This window comes from Botryllus schlosseri, chromosome 3 (assembly GCF_051294905.1).
Source record: "Botryllus schlosseri isolate E-star chromosome 3, Bs_hap1, whole genome shotgun sequence".
Taxonomy (NCBI): domain Eukaryota; kingdom Metazoa; phylum Chordata; class Ascidiacea; order Stolidobranchia; family Styelidae; genus Botryllus; species Botryllus schlosseri.
Window position 1 is genome coordinate 34,920,830 of NC_137238.1, and position 18,779 is coordinate 34,939,608.

Sequence of the window (18,779 nt, forward strand, 5' to 3'; positions counted from 1 at the left end):
CTATAATGTATTAAAATGTATTGAAAGTCGGTAAAGTTGTCATCGATGAAAATTTTAGGATATAACACAAAAACTCTAAATGCCTGACGTAATTTGGGTAATATCATTAATAGTATTGGTATTTCAGATGAACAAGCGCCAGCGATGGATGATCAAACGCCGTCTCCCGGAAACATGACAAACGTGGAACAGCTGAGAATTGAAAGGAAGAATTTGCTGGGTAGGTCGATAGATAGGAATTAAGCTTGCAGACTTACTCTCCGTTCAAATTCTATTCGAGTCATTTGCAGATTATGTGACATTGCTATTCCATTGTTATGTTGCGCTGCGACTTGAGAGCCTGTCTGTGTCAACATTGCTGCTAGCTAGCAAAATTATCTTACAATCATATATATAAATTACGAAATGCGACGAAACATCAATTTTAGAAATTTGGAACGCATTTTCTGCGTGGCTTCTTGATATCGAAGTCGCGGTCAACTTTGGACTTAGATTACGTTGCAATGCTGCTAGTGTTGTGCCTAACTGTTTAGAAGTAACCTACAACTTGTTCCAGACCATTTTTATGTAGACTTGCTGAGTTTGTTGAATTGAATTTACTAAATTCGTAAAATTTACGCAGTAGAATTTGGCGACGTTTGGCACTATGATAAAGGCTGGCTAACAGCGATATCGTAGACCGTGGTTCTATCCAGAGAAACCCAACAATCAAAATCAAGTTATTGGTGTTAACTCGAATTCGCCTTGCAGAAAACTCAATCGAACCATGCATTGAAACCACAGTTGATCCGTTTTGGCTTAAATTTGATTTTTGAAGGTTCGCCAGTACACAGAATTTGATTTAAAATCACACCACTGCATTAAAAGAGGGCGATGTTTTCCCAAATCAGAATTTCCATCATAAACGCATCTGTTTGTGTTATTGCAAGTGTTAATATGGCAAGCCACTGTCCAGTCCCATAGCACGTGCCCAAATGTACAGGTATGGCAAAGCTGAGCATCAAAGGTCTGATAGAGTCGTCCTTGAGTGCCGGACACACCCTCGACAGCGACCACACACCCCTCCAACAGTTTTTCGTTATAATGGAATCGGTGTTGAAGCATGGATTGAAAAGTAAGGCTGTTTAGAGAATATTTTTTAGTTAGTTACATAACTTAGTCTGCTGTATTGAGTGCGTAATATTCATGTACGTAGTGCGATCTCTAAAACTCTAAGTACTTAGACTTGTGAGAGTTACATATCAAGTGGGTTTTCCTGCAAGTTATTGATATGATTCTTGTCTGGTAACTCTCAGATGCACGGGTACTATAGCAGCATCTTTTGATGATCATAGAAATGTAATTAGTAGGAAATTTGTTGCACTGAAATTTCTGATTGAATTGGGAACTTTAAGTAACTGGCCAATAATTCTGCAACCACCAAAAATTCTTGAGCCGCTCTACACAAAATTATTAACAAAAAAGTATTTCCCCTATGATGTGCAATGTTTGGAGAAGGCCACAGTGGCAACCAGGGTTGTAATGACTCGACTCGAGTCACGATTTTTTTGGTGACTCGACTTGACTCGAGTCATTTTTCGAAATGCATAAAATGACTCGACTTGAGTCAATTTTTGTATTGACTCGACCTGTACTCGAGTTATTGTGACTCGAGACTGGGACGGCCAAGACAGACATTTCATTGTAACTTCGAAGAACAGTAAAGTTACCACGTTATTGGTATTTCACCATCAGTCCTGATACTTGGAAAATAGGGCCAGAAACTGGTAAAACTGAGGAAAATTACTATATTTTGAGTGCGAGCCATTCTATATCACTCGAGCATAGTTACAAAAGTGGGTTTGACCGGATTGAACTCAAAACTGAACAGTGATCGTAATGACTCGGACTCGAGTCAAAACACTATGACTCGGGCCCAGATTTGACTTGGTGGTGAATTGAAAATGACTCGACTTGACTCGAGGCAAAACTATAAAAGGGACTCGGAACCTTGAGACTTTGTTACAACCCTGGTGGCAACTTCTGATAAAAGTTATGAATGGTCGGTCAATTTGGTCATTGGTCAATGTCATACAATTCTATTATTTTGTAAAAGGTTTCAAAATTTTTATTGGTGTAATTCCACTCGGATCGGAACGAAATTTGCTGTACAGCTTCTTTTTTTAAAAACTAACAATTTAACTGGGTAGCCTGTGAAATTTAGAAGGATATGTTTTTTAAACATAGTCCTGGGAGCTAAGGACTATGTCCTTGAAATTTCAGGCCCAAAGTTATTCTTTGCCGGTAATAAGCAGTTCTGGGGGCCGTTGGAGGCCATTGAAAAAATCGCGAGCGACGCTAGCGAGATTACGAACAGCGTGCGAGATCTTCCAGGAATCAAGTAAGATTATTCTGTATTTCCCAATTTTGCCTCGGTATTGCAAATATGTTCAGATTTTTCCTCAAATACCACCGGGTCCTCCATCCAACTCTGGCTATGGTCGGGATTCACGCGTTGATACCTTGTATTGCTTTTTCTTCCGCAGAACGCATGCTGGGAAAGCCAGGGCTTGGCTGAGACTTGCCTTGATGCAGAAACGCCTCGCAGATTACTTTCGGTTGATGGTGGACAATAAGGAAGTGATGAGGTATCTTGCGTATCGATTATTGCCCAATGTAGTTAGACCTCATTAGAATTATGAGTAGGGCGATTTTTTGACTTGAAAACGAAAGATTTTGACCTAAAAAAATCGAAATTTTGACATTTTTACCTTAAACAACTTAATTGTGACAAAATTTTGCCCTCATGTATGAAAATTAGTTGTTTTTTCACATAGTGTTAGAATTGTACTACTTATCCTCATTTCTGGCTGGAACTGTCTGTCGTTACAACTTGAAAACTGACAGATTTTTACATGAAAAACTTAATTTTAACAAAATCTGGACCAATGAAGAATTCCAATAGTTACGTCACGCATTATGGTAGAAATAATTAAAAATTTGTTGTAGTGCGACGAAAGATACTTTCCTACATTCTCGGGTAAAAAGTGTTTGTCCTTACTAAGTAGCTTGCCAAAAGAATGGAGACAGAACGTTCAACAGCAGAAGTTGTTGGCTGACAACACTGAAGTTGTGCGTACACTGCTGGTGACAAACCGTGTTGCTTCAATCTGGCAATGGTGTCTACGTCACAATTCTTCATCATGCGCTTCTTGATATATGAACCATGCAATGCCCACGCAGTCTTGCTTCAGTTAGAATATTGCAGTACGTTGAGCAGACAATGGGCCGTCTGCGACGGTAGGCCTATAAAGCAGGCTACAAGCTGTGAAATGTCAAATGATAAGTTCATGGACAGTGCAAAGATCTACGTTACAAACGAATGCCGTTTTTTTTAACTCTGTAAACAATTTTGGCAATTTTTTGATCTAACGCGACCATTTTGACAAATTAATGACTTATTTTGACATGTCAAAGGAAATCGCCCTACTGATTACAATGCGTAGCATGCATATCGCAACTATTTGACCACGGATACTTCCTGTTCAGAGAATATTACGAACCGGAAGCCATGGTTTTGTCCGAGGAAGGTGTAGTCCTGGCAGGCCACCTGGTCGGGCTTAATTGCATCGACGCGAACTTGTGCATGAAAGGTGACGACCTCGACAATCAGGTAATTCGTCGTTGAGATTAGCAGCCGAAAATATTCGTGGTTATTTCAATATCGATGCATATTGTACAATTGTATATAGAAATGTCAGATCGAAATGCGGGTAATTTAGTTTCACTCTAATTTGTAAGATGTTGTTAATGCTAAGCTATTTTTTGGTTATTAAAATGCCACAGGAGAAGTGTGCACTTGTGCAGTGAATGAAAATAAATTTGATATGAACTGAGCTTTATTTTTGGTGTGTTTGCTTCCGATGCGAAATTTAATTTGATTTCTAAGGTTTTGTGAATTCAATAATTATAATTGTAATAGTTTAATTTTGGAAAAACTGTGTATCATGAATTCCAATTTTAATCTAATTTGGAAAAGCCGCACATTTTCTAGTCATCCAACCCAGGGTTGTAAGACTCGAGTCATTTTTCCAAATGCGTAAAATTACTTGACTCGAGTCAATTTTTGTATCGACTCGTCTTGTATTCGAGTCATTGCGCATGACTCGAACCAAGTCATGTGACTCGAGACTGGGGCGGCCAAGACGGACGTTCCATTGTAACTCCGAGAAATAGTAAAGTCACCGCATTATTGGGATTTCGTCTATTGGTAATGGTACTTGAAAATGCGACCAGAAACTACTAAAAGTGTGAAATATCAGTATATTATAAATGCGAACCATTCGATATTACCAAACAGAGTTTTAAAAAGTTAAAAAGACTTTAACTGGAAACTAGGTAGTCAACAACATGACTTGGACTCTGATTCGAGTCATAATACTATGACTCGGACCCGACCCCTGCTTGCTGACTTGGACTCGGACTTGACTCGATGGTGAATTGAAAATGACTTCACTCGAGTCAAAACTGTAGTAGTGACATTGACTCGTGACTCCGAACCTTGCGACTTGGTCACAACCCTGGTGTGCAGTAACATTTCCAATTCTAATCTAATTTGGAAGAGCTACAAACTCCAATTCTGCAGTCAGACACTCGATTTTGTCCAGCCCAGAGCATAAAACGCTCAGGTACTAAAAACACACCATCTTTTTACACTTTATATAATTTCAGAACGCAGCTATCGACTACAGCTTGTATATAAAAGACGGGAACCGATCCATAGAGGCGCTAGCCAGCCCCGGCGAAGCCAGGGAGGAAGAGGATAGAGAAGAGGAAAAAAGTGAGACAGCAGAGGAAAAAATGAGAGAATTAGTGAACCAGAAAAACTACTTGGAGGAACGTAACAGGTAGTTCTACAGAGGTGGTCGTTACTAAATAATTCTTCCATTTTAGAGTAGGCTACTAAAATTTTTACTTAAATTGATGTGTTTTCAAGATTACTACCCAAGTATACCTGATCAGCTCTTAGTTTAAACTACTTAATTTTTGCGATTTTCAGTTTGAATACTGAAAGTACCTTTTAGGATAAGTTTTCATTTCCTTTATGAGTCAGGACTCGACTTGACTCAATTCTCTTTGAAAATTTGGATCAACTTGATATGCAATATTTTAAAATGACTTGGCTCGAGTCAAAAATTGGCTTGACTTGACTCGAGTCATTTCGAGAATTGACTTGAAAATTTCTGGGGGTGACAAACCTTACAAATCTCACTCTCAGATACTTGGAGACAACGCTGGGCGAGCTGCAAAAGAAAGTGGGCTGCACGTCTTCCTCCAATCAAGTGTTGGAAGCGGAGCTGGAGGCCGCCAAGATCTCTCTCTCCTCCCTGAAAGAAGAGAAAGAAAGCTGGCTGGAGGAAAGGCAGGGGATGACCGAGAGCCACAAAAAGATTCTCAAAGTGAGCAAAAAAAACCTTGTTGCAGTTTAGCGACTTATTACTCAAATTGTCAAGGCCATTAGCTAAAATTGTTAGCTTGGCTAAAAAACGTTGCGAATCAAATTTGACTCAATTTCAACCAGCAGAAATTTAAAATATTTGAAATTATTATAAATTATTTGACAAAAATTTTTATTCAAATTTTACTGACTATCCCATGAAATTGTTAGGATGTCTACAAAAACGATGCAAAACAAATTTGACGCAATTCCGACCTGTAGAAGCGAAGTTATTTTAGTTTTTTTGTTAATAATTCTGTGATTACCCACTGTCAATCCAATTTTTTCCAAATCCAAAAGTTTCAACTGCAGTAACTGCCGCTTCTACCGGGCGGAATTTAGCCAAAATTGTTATGCATCGTATTTTTACACAATTTAACAATTTCACGGGGTAGCCAGTGAAATTTGACAAAAATTTCCTAATTTTTGAAAAAATATTTTATGAAAAATTCAAAATTTTCACATTTACTGGTTGGAATTCAGTGAAATTTAGTGTGCAGCGTTTTTCTTTTAGATAACTTCAAAAATTTAGCTGATAGCCGCGAAAATCTGAATAAAAGTTATTTTTGAACATGTAGCCCACCATCTACAATGTTCTTCCCGATTCTCTACTAGTCGCTGACGATTACCCCTGACGAGTGTCAGCCGAAAACATTCGGGTTCATTTCAATACGAATACGCAATTCAATTGCGTGTTGAAGTGCTGTACCTCCAAGAAGCTCTCCGTCTACGGCATGTGTTGGATTCTTGCTTGTTGAGTTATCATTCCTATCTCAACTCCGCAGGACAAGCAGGCCGATTTGGATTTGGAGAGAGACACCCTCGTGCAGTCCAGGGCTGGCTTGGACGAGATGTTAAATCAAGTCAAGAAGCAATTGAAACAGGAAGCGCTCTTGAGAATGGTGAGGGACGTAGAGCATTAAGGCCGAATTGGAAAACCAGAAAATATCATATTTACCAAATAAGATTAGAAATAGAATTATAAGCTCACAGTTTTTCCCTAATTAAATTAAAATTTGAATTACAGCCGCACAATTGGTTTCCTAATTAGATTTGAATTAGAATTATAGCTACACAGTTTTTCCCTAATTAGATTACAATTGGAATTACAGCTGCACAAGTTTTTTCCTTATTAGATTTCAATTAGAATTATACCTACACAGTTTTTCCTAATTAGATTAAAAGTAGAATTATAGCTACACGAGTTTTTTTCCTAATTAGATTAGAATTATAGGTACAGTTTTTCCCTGATTAGATTAAAATTTGAATTTCAGCTGCACAATTTTTTCCTAATTAGATTTGAATTAGAATTATAGCCACACAGTTTTTCCCTAATTAGATTAAAATTGGAATTACAGCAACAAAAGTTTTTCCTAATTAGATTTGAGTTATAATTATAGCTACACAGTTTTTCCTAATTAGATTAAAATTTGAATTTCAGCTGCACAATTTTTTTCCTAATTAGATTTGAATTAGAATTATAGCCACACAGTTTTTCCCTAATTAGATTAAAATTGGAATTACAGCAACAAAAGTTTTTCCTAATTAGATTTGAGTTATAATTATAGCTACACAGTTTTTCCTAATTAGATTAAAAGTAGAATTATAGCTACACGAGTTTTTTTCCTAATTAGATTAGAATTATAGGTACAGTTTTTCCCTGATTAGATTAAAATTTGAATTTCAGCTGCACAATTTTTTTCCTAATTAGATTTGAATTAGAATTATAGCTACACAGTTTTTCCCTAATTAGATTAAAATTGGAATTACAGCTACACAAGTTTTTCCTAATTAGATTTAAGTTATAATTATAGCTACACAGTTTATCCTAATTGGATTTCAATAAGAATTATACCTACACAGTTTTTCCTAATTAGATTAAAAGTAGTATTATAGCTACACAAGTTTTTTTCCTAGTTAGATTAGAATGATAGGTACAGTTTTTCCCTGATTAGATTAAAATTTGAATTTCAGCGACACAATTTTTTTCCTAATTAGATTTGAATTAGAATTATAGCTACACAGTTTTTCCTAATTGGATTTCAATTAGAATTTTAGCTACAAACTTTTTTTTCAAAATCTGACTAGAATTAGAATTTAGCTACATACTTTTTTCAAAATCAGACTACAATTAGAATTATAGCTGCTGCCTGCTGGTACTCAGTTTTTCTTCGTAATTAGTTTCTAATTATAACTATAGCTGAGCTACGCATTTTTTCTTATTCAAATTAGACTAGAATTAGAGCTATAGCTGCTGGTACTCAGTTTTTCTTCATAATTAGTTTCTAATTATAACTATAGCTTAGCTACACATTTTTTCTTATTCAAATTAGGCTAGAATTAGAGCTATAGCTGCTGGTACTCAGTTTTTTCTTCCAATTTAGTTTCTAATTATAACTGTAGCTTAGCTACACATTTTTTTAATTCAAATTAGACTACAATTAGAGCTATAGCTGCTGGTACTCAGTTTTTCTTCCAAATTAGTGTCTAATTATAACTATAGCTTAGCTACTCATTTTTTCTTATTCAAATTCGACTAGAATTAGAGCTATAGCTGCTGGTACTCAGTTTTTCTTCCAAATTAGTGTCTAATTATAACTATAGCTTAGCTACGCATTTTTCTTATTCAAATTAGACTAGAATTAGAGCTATAGCTGCTGGTACTCAGTTTTTCTTCTAAATTAGTGTCTAATTATAACTATAGCTTAGCTCACATTTTTTTTATTCAAAGTAGACTAGAATTAGAGCTATAGCTGCTGGTACTCTGTTTTTCTTCTAAATTAGTGTCTAATTATAACTATAGCTTAGCTACGCATTTTTTCTTATTCAAATTAGACTAGAATTAGAGCTATAGCTGCTGGTACTCAGTTTTTCTTCCAAATTAGTGTCTAATTATAACTATAGCTTAGCTACACATTTTTTCTGATTCAAATTAGACAAGAATTAGAATTATAGCTGCTGGTGCTCAGTTTTTCTTCCAATTAGTTTCTAATTATAACTATAGCTTAGCTACACATTTTTTCTTATTCAAATTAGACAAGAATTAGAATTATAGCTGCTGGTGCTCAGTTTTTCTTCCAATTAGTTTCTAATTATAACTATAGCTTAGCTACACATTTTTTTTGTTCAAATTAGTCATTTCGTTTCACGAAGTATAGTATCGGCATTTTGCATTAATCAGTCTGATTAGACAAATAGAATTAAGTAGTTGTCCAAGTCAGACCTTGGCTTTTAAAAGCAACTCGATGCCATCACAATAATATGAACAAAAGATGGCCGACTTTGTCGAATTTCGTGCTCACCGTAAACGCTATGAACGCGCTCTGTATAAATACAATTTTCGCCCTGTTTCGTCATCATTAGTTTGGTGATCCTTACCTGTTAGCCTTACCAAAGGCTATCAGATGAGATACGTGATGAACGTGCCGATATGACTGCGTGAGTTAAATGGCACCCCGCCCCGGCTTGACAACTCCGGGAGCAGGAGTTCTGAACCAACTAGTGATACCTCAATATACCATCAATGTATGATAATGTACTAATATCCACAGCTGGAGAAACTTGGGAGGTCTGCTGATATCCAATGTATGTTCTTTCCAATTCTATACTACACACCAAATTTGGTTCAATTCCAACCTGTAGCCGCATTGCTACAGGAGAAGAAAGTTACTATTTATTATATAAAAATAAATAACAAAAAATTTGCTGTTCACCCCATGAAAGTGTTAGCTTGTCTGTAGAAACGATGTTCACCAAATTTGGTTCAATTTCAACCAGTGGAAGCGGAGTTATTGCCGTCGAAAAATTTGAATTATGAATAAAATAGTATTTACGGTGATCAATTATTTATGATAGTGGTGCCCACCGTAAATACTATTTTATTCGAATCCAAATTTTTCGTCGGCGATAACTCCGCTTCCACTGGTTGGAATGGAACCAAATTTGGTGAACATCGTTTCCATAGACAACCTAACACTTTCATGGGGTGAACAGCAAATTTTCAAATTTTTTGTTATTTATTTTTATGTAATAAATAGTAACTTTCTTCTCCTGTAGCAATGCGGCTACTGGTTGGAATTGAACCAAATTTTTTGTGTAGGCTTGAATTAGGTAGCCTAACAATTTATCAAGTAGCCAGTACGATTTGAGAAAAAAAGTCTATGTTTTACATGAATTCTGCAATTGGCAAACATTTGTTGGCTAATCCATCTTTTGGATACGACAGATTTCGTGTCGTCGGAAGGGGCCGTTCACACTTTGATTTGCATGCCTTGGAGTCGACTTTTATCGAAATACACCAGCCAAGGCTGTGCCAACAAAAAGAGTTCGTGTACCATCTAAAATAGCAAATTGAACGCTCTCGCATGACTCGTACAAAGTCATATTACTTGAGACTCAGACGGCCTAGACAGACATTTCATTGTAATTTCGAAGAATAGTAAAGTAACCACACTATTGGGATTTCGTCTATTGGTACTGGTACTTGAAAATGCGACCACAAACTGCTAAAAATGAGGAAAATGAGTATATTATAAATGCGAACCATTCGATATCACCAAACAGAGATATAAAAATTGGGTTTAGCAAGACTTTAACTGGAAACTGAGCAGTCAACGCTATGACTTGGACTCGGACTAGAGTCATAATACCATGATTTTATATGAACGGAATCAGTAGTTTTAATTTTAATCTAATTTGTATAATTCTGTAGTTATAATTCTGATTTTAATCTAATTTGGAAGAAAACTGTGTAGCTATAATTTAAGTTCTAATCTAATTTGGAAAAGGTGTACATTTTCTAGTTGTGAAACACTGCATTGGAGTACGGTTCTCGACTCGTTATACCCAACCCTATGCAAGAAAGCTTTGACCGTTGCCATTTTCTAGGACGTTGAACGCGAATTGGAGCTGCAGATCTCCATGAAACAAGAGATGGAGGTCGCGATGAAGCTCCTGGAGAAAGACATTTACGACAAGCAAGACTCTCTCGTCACTCTGAGAGAGCAGCTGGAAAGCGTCAAAGTTCTCAACATCGAAATATATCGAAAACTGCAGGTATACCTCGAAATGTAATCTCGGTGTATAACGGATGATGCCTTCACAATATGCTGGGGCAGTCAGAATATAATCTGAAACCACGACCTGTTAAAAATGTATACCCAGAGACAGACTTTTACAAACTACAAACCTAGTTACATGACGGTCAACCACGGTAACTACTGTTTTTTTAACGGTTTTAGTTCTAGTTTCGCATTTTAAAATAATTTATTTGCCGAACACCTAAAAACATGTGCCCTCGTTTAGCGTGAATCCTGGTGTCGGTGTTCTGTTGTGTGATGGTCTTAAGCCATTGCTAGCTCAGAGTCATGAATACTAATAGTGACGTAACCAGGGGGTGCGATTTTGGGATTTGGGGGCAGAAAACCCCTTTCATTTCAAACTTCGTATTCTTCGAAATTACAATGATATGTCGGTCTTGGCCGTCATGAGTCTCGAGTCGTATGACTTGGTTCGAGTCATGGCCAATGACTCGAGTCCAAGTCATCAATACACAGATTAACTCGAGTCGAGTCATTTCCGTATTTCAAGCAAATGACTCGAGTCGAGTCATGACAACCATGGTGAACTTTATCACTTGGACTCCGACTTGAATTTCAAATGACTCGAGTCAAACTATGAAAGTCAGATTGACTTGTGACTCGGAACCTCGCGACTTGGTTACCCTTACAACCCTGGTACAGCTGCTGTTTTCTCTAGGATAAAACTGACGCAGTCGAATCCAAGACGCACGCGATAGCCGAACTCGAAGACGAGACCAAAAGACTTGATACGGAGATTAAGAAACTTAAAGAAAAGTAAGACTTGGCTTACTTAAATCATGCTTTAAAACTCACCTGGGCTTATCTGCGTCTTTGGATCATCCACCTAATTGCACCCTTCGTAAAAGTGGCTCGGTTAATATGTAGTTCCCTTGGGGCACTGAAAATTTGGGTTCAGTCTACTCTCTTATCTACAACATTAAAAATCAGTGTTACCCTTGAATATGTCAAAATTTGTGGTGTTTATAATTGGTTTGGGGTTGGGGTGTCGTAGGATTAGGGTAAGGGTAATGAACGCTCCTACTATACCATGCCCGACGTAGTGGTTCCCAAACTTCATTTTCACATTTCGCTGGCTAGATTGAGTCAAGCATTGAGTCACTTTTCTATCAATAAAATCAACTGAACGTTGTAACGTTTTCGCCCCGCAATACACTCCTTCATCATTTTGGCCCCCCCTGCCTCTTAAAATCGCCACCAGGGGCAATAACGCTCACAAATATTTCGTTAAACTCCATATTCTGCCTTGCATGTTGCCATGAAAAATTCGAAATCGCACCGTTTTGAGTAAATCTCTCGTTTTTATTTTCTCTCTTTCTCTTTCCTGTTCTCTCTCCTCTCTGTATGTAGTCTGTCGATTGTTTTTGACAGTATCGAGAAAAGAATTCCTGAATGAAGATTTTTTTTCGATCTTTGTAACGACAGCAACAGTTGCAATAATACGCTGAATTCACTGTCATTACTTTCATTAAAATTTTGATGTATCGGAAAGATGTAATTGTGTGATTTGCGACAGATTAAAGATGGATGTGTTACCTCAAAAGCCCAATTTTCTAATGCTGCTATAAAGTACCTATCATAAAATTTATACGAAGCGATAACTTCATCTTGTTCGTACATTCGCTAACAGCTTTTCGACCGACTCCCATGATTACCTCATACATGCAAAATATTCCCAACATTTTTAGTCTGATTCATCGCGTTACTGACATTAGCTACTGATGACAGTCAGCCTAGAAATTTCATAACCAAATAAGTCAATAAGTCATTGTTCCGTGTAATTTTGAAGTTCTGTAGTAAAAGAGTCTATCATATGAAAATAGTTTAAAATTTACTCACTACGTTGAAGCACACCAAGTCGATGTCAGTTTTTCTCGTACCCTGTAAATAAATGAAATTTTGCTACTAATCACCTCTTACTATGAAAATTTCCTAAAAACACATCAAACTGCTTATCTACTTCTGTGGCGGATATTTTTGAAACACATCTCACTGATTTATATTACGTAAATGTCGTGTCTAGAATAACACTGTCACCGCTTTTTTGTTCTGATTTGATTTCATCATATAATTTTTCGTTATTTTTCAAATACTCGACGTTTTCCTGCTATATTTATGTTCGCGAGCTGGTGATTTCTTTTCGTAACTGTGTTTCGGTCGATGAACGTGCTTTCCCTGTGATTATTCTCAATAAAATGTTGGAAGAAACCCGCGTCGATACTTGACAACTAGATACTTCTAGTTGGCTAATTAGACTAATTAGATCAAAATGTCCATATTCTAATTCTAATCGAATTTGTGAAATTTTTATATGCTCGCATTTTAATTAATCGAATGTCTGATTTTCCTGTCAACGCCACAGAAGAGCTGTATTGCGAAACAAGCCAAGCTTGCCGTGCAGGCATTTCCCCTGATTCTAAGTTTTCACAAATTCAGTTGTTATAATGCTAATCTAACTCGGAAAAACTGTGTAGCTATAATTCTAATTCTTGTTTAACTGAGAAAAAACAAGCTAGAACTCTTATTCTAGACTAATTTGGGAAAAAACTGTAACTGTAATTTAAATTCCAATATAATTTGTTGATAACTGTGAAAATAACTAGCTATAATTGTAATCTAATTTGAAAACAAATATCTCGCTATAATTCTAATTCTAGTCTACTTTGGAAAAAATGTGTATGGTATCTATATTTTGATTTCTAGTCTAATTTGGAAAAAACTTGTAGCTATCATTCTGATTCTAATCCAACTTCTAAAAAACTGTCGTCATCATTCTAATTCTAGTTTCATTTGCAAAAAACTGTAGCTATAATTATAGTTGTAACCTAATTTGAAAAAAACTGTATTTGTATAATTCTAATTCTATTCTAACTTGGAATAAGTGTGTACCGTATCTATAATTCGAATTCCAGCCTAATTTGGAAAAAATAGTTGCTAAAATTCTGTTTCTAATCTAATTTGCAAAAAACTGTTGCTATAATTCGAATTCTAGTTTCATTTGCAAAAAACTGTAGCTATAATTCTAATTCTAATCTAATTTGCAAGAAACTGTAGCTATAATTCTAATTTTAATCTAATTTGGAAAAAAACTGTGTAGTCATAATTCTAATTCTAATCTAATTTGGAAAAGCTGTCTAGCTATAAGTCTAATTCTAATATAATTTGAAAAAAAACTGTAGGTGTAATTTAAATTCTAATCTAATTTTGAAAGCTGAAAATTTTCTAGTTATCTAACACTGCCCTCATCAGCACGTTAAGTTACTAAGGTGCGATTAGGTCTCTTTAACACTTCTCTCATTCTACCTTTTTCTTTCTCTCTCTCTTTTTCTCTCCTCAAATGTTCCGTTCTCTTTTTGTTCTCTCCTTCGTTTTGGATAGTTTGGTTACGCTTCTCTCTTTTCCTACGCGTATTCGAATCCCAGGCTCTCGGGGACCAACCAAGATCTGGACGCGGCGCTGGAAAAAGCCGACAGATTCTCTCAAAACCTCGACGATTCCGAGAAACGCAGGTGAGACATTGAGCTTTGATATTTATGGCCGGGTAGATATTATTTTCTGGTGTAAAATATCAGAGGTGTAACCAAGTCACAAGGTTCAGAGCCACAAGTCAATTTGACTTTATGGTTTTGACTCGAGTCAAGTCGAGTTATTTTCAATTCACCACAGAGTCAAGTCCAAGTCCAAGTCAGCGAGCACAGGGTGGATTCCGAGACATAACATTATGACATGAGTACGAGTCCAATTCATTGTGTTGACTGCTCAGTTTCCTGTTAAAGTCTTGTTGAAACCACTTTTTATAACTCTGTTTGGTGAAATCAAATGGTTCGCATTTATAATATACTAATTTTCCTCACTTTTTGCAGTTTCTGGTCGCATTTTCAAGTACCAATAGACGAACTCCCAATAGTGTGGTTGATCTACTATTCTTCGAAATTACAATGAAATGTCGGTCTTGGCCGTCTGAGTCTCGAGTCATATGACTTGGTTCGAGTCATATGACTTGGTTCGAGTCATGCGCAATGACTCGAGTACAAGTGGAGTCGATACACAAATTGACTCGAGTTGAGTAATTTCCGTATTTTTAGCAAATGACTCGAGTCGACTTGTGTCATTACAACCTGGTAAACACTATCACTTGGACTCAGACTTGTCTCGGCGGTGAATTTAAAATGACTCGAGTCAAACTATGAAAGTCAAATTGACTTGTGTTCAGACTCAAGACTAAGTCATAGCTTTTACAGTTCGGTATTGAGCTCAAGTCAGGTTGAACTCACTTTTGGGAAACTTTTGGGCGGTATCGAAGGCCTCTCAATCATATAAATGTTTTATTCAAGCAGACGAAAGAGAGTTTCTGGGCCGATTTTTCAATTATTGGTCGCGATATACGAGATTTGAACAAGTCGAGTCGTATAATTTGGTCGAGTCAATACACAAATTAATATGTAGCTTGACCTCTGCTTCTACATTGGTGACAATGCTGACTATATTGATTACGACCCACAATGTTTGATTTAAAAGCTGTTGCGATAATCCTGTTTCGTATTCATTGTGGCAGGAACGCCTTGGAAACTAATTTGAAAATCGAGAGGGAATGGAGGATGGCGTTGGAAAAGAAAGAAGAGAAATCAGTAATTCAGGTAACGAAACATTTTGTGACGAGTTTTCAAACTTTGTGTGCGTAAAATTTACGATGAATAGTATATTCATATTGGAATGAACCCGAATATTTTCGGCTGACGCTCGTCAGGGGTAATCGTCAGCAACTAGTAGAGAATTGGAAAGAACATTCTATATCAACAATCGTATCACAAAATATGATGTCACAGGCTAGTTTTACTACATATTGAAGTTCTGTACCTCCAAGAAGGACTTCTAGTATATTATGATGGATATTATATTTAGATATACTAGTATAGTGGGTCTAAATTTCTTCGTTGATCATCGATCTTCCAGATCGCCCAGCTAGAAACGGAGCTGTCTATGATGAAGCTTTTAAAGCAGGAATTGGACGACGTTAAGAACGAACGCGACGAATTGCGAAACACTTGCGACGAACAGGAGAACACTATTCACGATCTGGCCGACAACCTCGGGAAGTGAGTGTGTTGTGTTCAGGGTTGTAATGACTCGAGTCATTACTTGACTCGAAGCAAGTCATATGACTCGAGACTAGGATTGCCAAGACAGACATTTCATTGTGACTTCGATGAATAGTAAAGTCACCACATGATTGTTATGTCGTTTATCTGTCCTGATACTTGGAAAATAGGGCCAGAAACTGTTAAAACTGAGCGAAATTACGAAATTATGTATGCGAGCCATTCTATATCACTCGAGCAGAGTTGAAAAAAGTGGGTTGGACCAGTTTTAGCCTAAAACTGAACGACCGAAGCCGTTTTTTATTGTCTTGGTCTTGGGAGTGTCCAGTAGGGCTGTTCAAAAATAACTAACTGTAATTCTAATTCTAATATGCTATGCTGATAACTGTTGGTATAATTCTAATCCTAGTCTAACTTGAAAAAAAATGTAGCTATATTTGTAATCTAATTTGGGAAAAAACTGTTGCTATAATTCTAATTCTAGTCTAATTTGGAAAAAATGTGTGTGGTATCTATAATTTGATTTCTAATCCAATTGAAAAAAAATGCAGCTATAATTTTAATTCTAGTTTCATTCGCAAAATCTGTGACCATAATTCTAATTCTAGTCTGATTTGTAAACAAAACTGTGTAGCTATAATTCTAATTCCTGTTTCATTTGCTAAAATCTGTGACCATAATTCTAGTTCTAGTCTGATTTGTAAAAAAAAACTGTGTAGCTATAATTCTAATTCTAGTCTAATTTGGAAAAAATGTGTATGGTATCTATAATTTAATTTCTAGTCTAATTAGAAAAAAAAATGTAGCTGTAATTCTAATTCTAGTTTCATTCGCAAAAATCTGTGACCATAATTCTAGTTCTAGTCTGATTTGTAAAAAAAAACTGTGTAGCTATAATTCAAATTATAATCTGATTTGGGAAAAACTGCAGCCATACTTCTAATTCTGGTCTAATTTGGAGAAAAAAAACTGTGCAGCTGTAGTTTCAATTCTAATCTTATTTGGAAAGCCGAAAATTTTCTAGTTATCTAACACTGCCCGCATCAGCACGCTACCATACTAAGGTGCAATTCTGTCTGTTTAAAACAGGGGTCACCAACACGCGGCCCGCGAGGTCATCTATTGCGGCCCGCGACCTGATTTTGAAATTTCAGAAGAACGCTTGGTAAAGCATTTTGAAATGCTGAAATTGATTTCAGTTGAAACATAATGTTGTTGTTGTTCGAAATAAGCCATTCCCCCGCGCTCAATAAATATCACAACTATTCCTCACTAGCTGACACCACTTCGGCGATGGTAATATCATTCCATGGAGGAAGAATTTGCTGATATAAATAGGTATATTGCCTTGACTTGCCAAGACCGAGACGCGGTTTTCCAGCAAGTACCATGTCTAGCTAAACCCAATATCGATTCTTTAGTCCAGGGGTGGCCAATCTGCGACAGTAGAAAGAAAATTATTCGGCCGTCGACACATCATGTCGATTAGGATGTGTTGGCGGCCGTCAATATGTAAATTGAATTTACGAATTGACTCCCTAATTAATGAGAGGTTTGAATTATTCCTGAAATTTTCTTTGCGCTCGGCGCGGTTCAATGCGAGTTGATTTACGATTTTTATATAGTAATGTCCTTTGTAATCTGATCCGCACAGTACAGATGCGAACAGCAGAGGAAATTGATGCGTGCGTTTGGGAAATCCAATATATTTCCACTATACTCACAATCCTGAAAGGATGTCAAGAAATAACAACTTGCAACAAAGGGGTCTAATAGCAATTGGCCCACTCGAAGATGCAGCACAGCATTTTAATAACTTCCCTAAATTTTCGAAGGCACCCCCTGCATCAACTCTAACGGTGAATTTGAGTACATGGCTTACAAAGGATAAATATTTGTTAGTAATATGTGAAACTATGCTTGTATTAATGACGAAATTCACTCAAGAAAATGAAAACATTTTCGCGCCTCTCGCGACTAGACAACGAATGCCTGTGCTTATTCATAACATGACACAGTTGACTACTCACGATTTTGGTGCGCACAGTAAGCCCATATCAGTAAATAGATTAGACCGGAGTTCACTGGCAATTGACATGGGCAGTTTAACGTGGGTATTTGGCCTCCAGTAGTTCATTACGACTATGCACTAGAATCCTGCCGTAGCCAACACAAGTTATCGAAATGCGTCCGTGAATAGTAATTAGGTTAGCCACATCTGCATTGTAGTTGCTGACGAGTGTTGTCAGGTATCGTGCGCATCTTATAGTTCGAAATATAATGAAAGCAATGATCGTGATTTTTTGTTGTAGGCTATTTGTATGTCTTCAATAAAATATTATTCCTTTTGCGGTAACGATGCCTGTCGCCCATGTTAGAGAGAACAGCGTTGTAATGACGTAGAGTTATCATAACGTGGCTGTTAGACTATGCATTTCGTATTTATCTCCACATTGAAGACATGCGGCCCGCGGCCTCTACGAATTTTGAAAAGTGGCCCGCGACCCGTTTTGAGTTGGCGACCCCTGGTTTAAAACATCTCTCATTCTTCCTTTTTTCTCCTCAAATTTCCGTTATCTTTTTTGCTCTCTCCTTTGTCGGACTCGACCCTCTGCTTGCTGACTCGGTGAATTGAAAATGACTACTCCACTCAAATCAATACAGTTCATGCCCGATTCATATTGGAGTACTAGAGTATTGTGCACAGCCCTAGCATTTAGCTTCGAGTCCATGCAAAAACGGTGGAAATGACTTCAAACGCCCAGAGATATGCCTATTTGTGACCAAAAGGTAAACAATGTCAGTTACACTTACTATATAATGATGACATCAAAAATAATTTTGTACTTTTTAACCATGATCGTAGCACTGCGCTGTGATTATACAGAATATTCCGTGAATATTCGCAGAGGTGATAAGGAAATGAAAATGTTATGAATTTCGCAGGTCTAAGCAAAACTTCCAGGATCTGAAAGTGGTGCATCAGTCCATCACGGAAAAAACGTGGGAGAGCGACAAGGAGGTGAAAAACTGTACGCAGTGTCAGAAGCCTTTCAGCGTCGCGAGGAGGAAGGTTTGTTAACTCGTAGTCACGTGTTGATAGAC

General features: G+C 36.9%; 1 protein-coding gene and 1 non-coding gene across 6 annotated transcripts in view; both read left to right on the plus strand.

Annotated features, from left to right (window-relative positions):
- The window catches only part of LOC145435131 (RUN and FYVE domain-containing protein 2-like), an 89,112-nt gene that overhangs the window by 8,065 nt on the left and 62,268 nt on the right, over positions 1 to 18,779 (plus strand). For 2 of the 5 annotated variants that reach the window (XM_080312405.1, XM_080312403.1), the window contains 14 exons: positions 128 to 220; positions 983 to 1,114; positions 2,263 to 2,380; positions 2,526 to 2,627; positions 3,529 to 3,652; positions 4,711 to 4,886; positions 5,258 to 5,438; positions 6,262 to 6,378; positions 10,364 to 10,531; positions 11,234 to 11,331; positions 13,998 to 14,084; positions 15,131 to 15,212; positions 15,529 to 15,671; positions 18,621 to 18,747. In XM_080312405.1, coding sequence (XP_080168531.1) covers positions 128 to 220; positions 983 to 1,114; positions 2,263 to 2,380; positions 2,526 to 2,627; positions 3,529 to 3,652; positions 4,711 to 4,886; positions 5,258 to 5,438; positions 6,262 to 6,378; positions 10,364 to 10,531; positions 11,234 to 11,331; positions 13,998 to 14,084; positions 15,131 to 15,212; positions 15,529 to 15,671; positions 18,621 to 18,747 — 1,748 coding nt within the window. Of the gene's footprint in view, positions 1 to 127; positions 221 to 982; positions 1,115 to 2,262; positions 2,381 to 2,525; positions 2,628 to 3,528; positions 3,653 to 4,710; positions 4,887 to 5,257; positions 5,439 to 6,261; positions 6,379 to 10,363; positions 10,532 to 11,233; positions 11,332 to 11,925; positions 12,784 to 13,997; positions 14,085 to 15,130; positions 15,213 to 15,528; positions 15,672 to 18,620; positions 18,748 to 18,779 lie in introns of those variants that run through there. The other 3 variants (XM_080312404.1, XM_080312408.1, XM_080312407.1) reach the window with 2 other exon arrangements.
- LOC145436677 (U8 small nucleolar RNA) lies at positions 8,833 to 8,970 on the plus strand. Its single transcript, XR_013914398.1, has one exon. It is a non-coding gene; the product is annotated as a U8 small nucleolar RNA (small nucleolar RNA).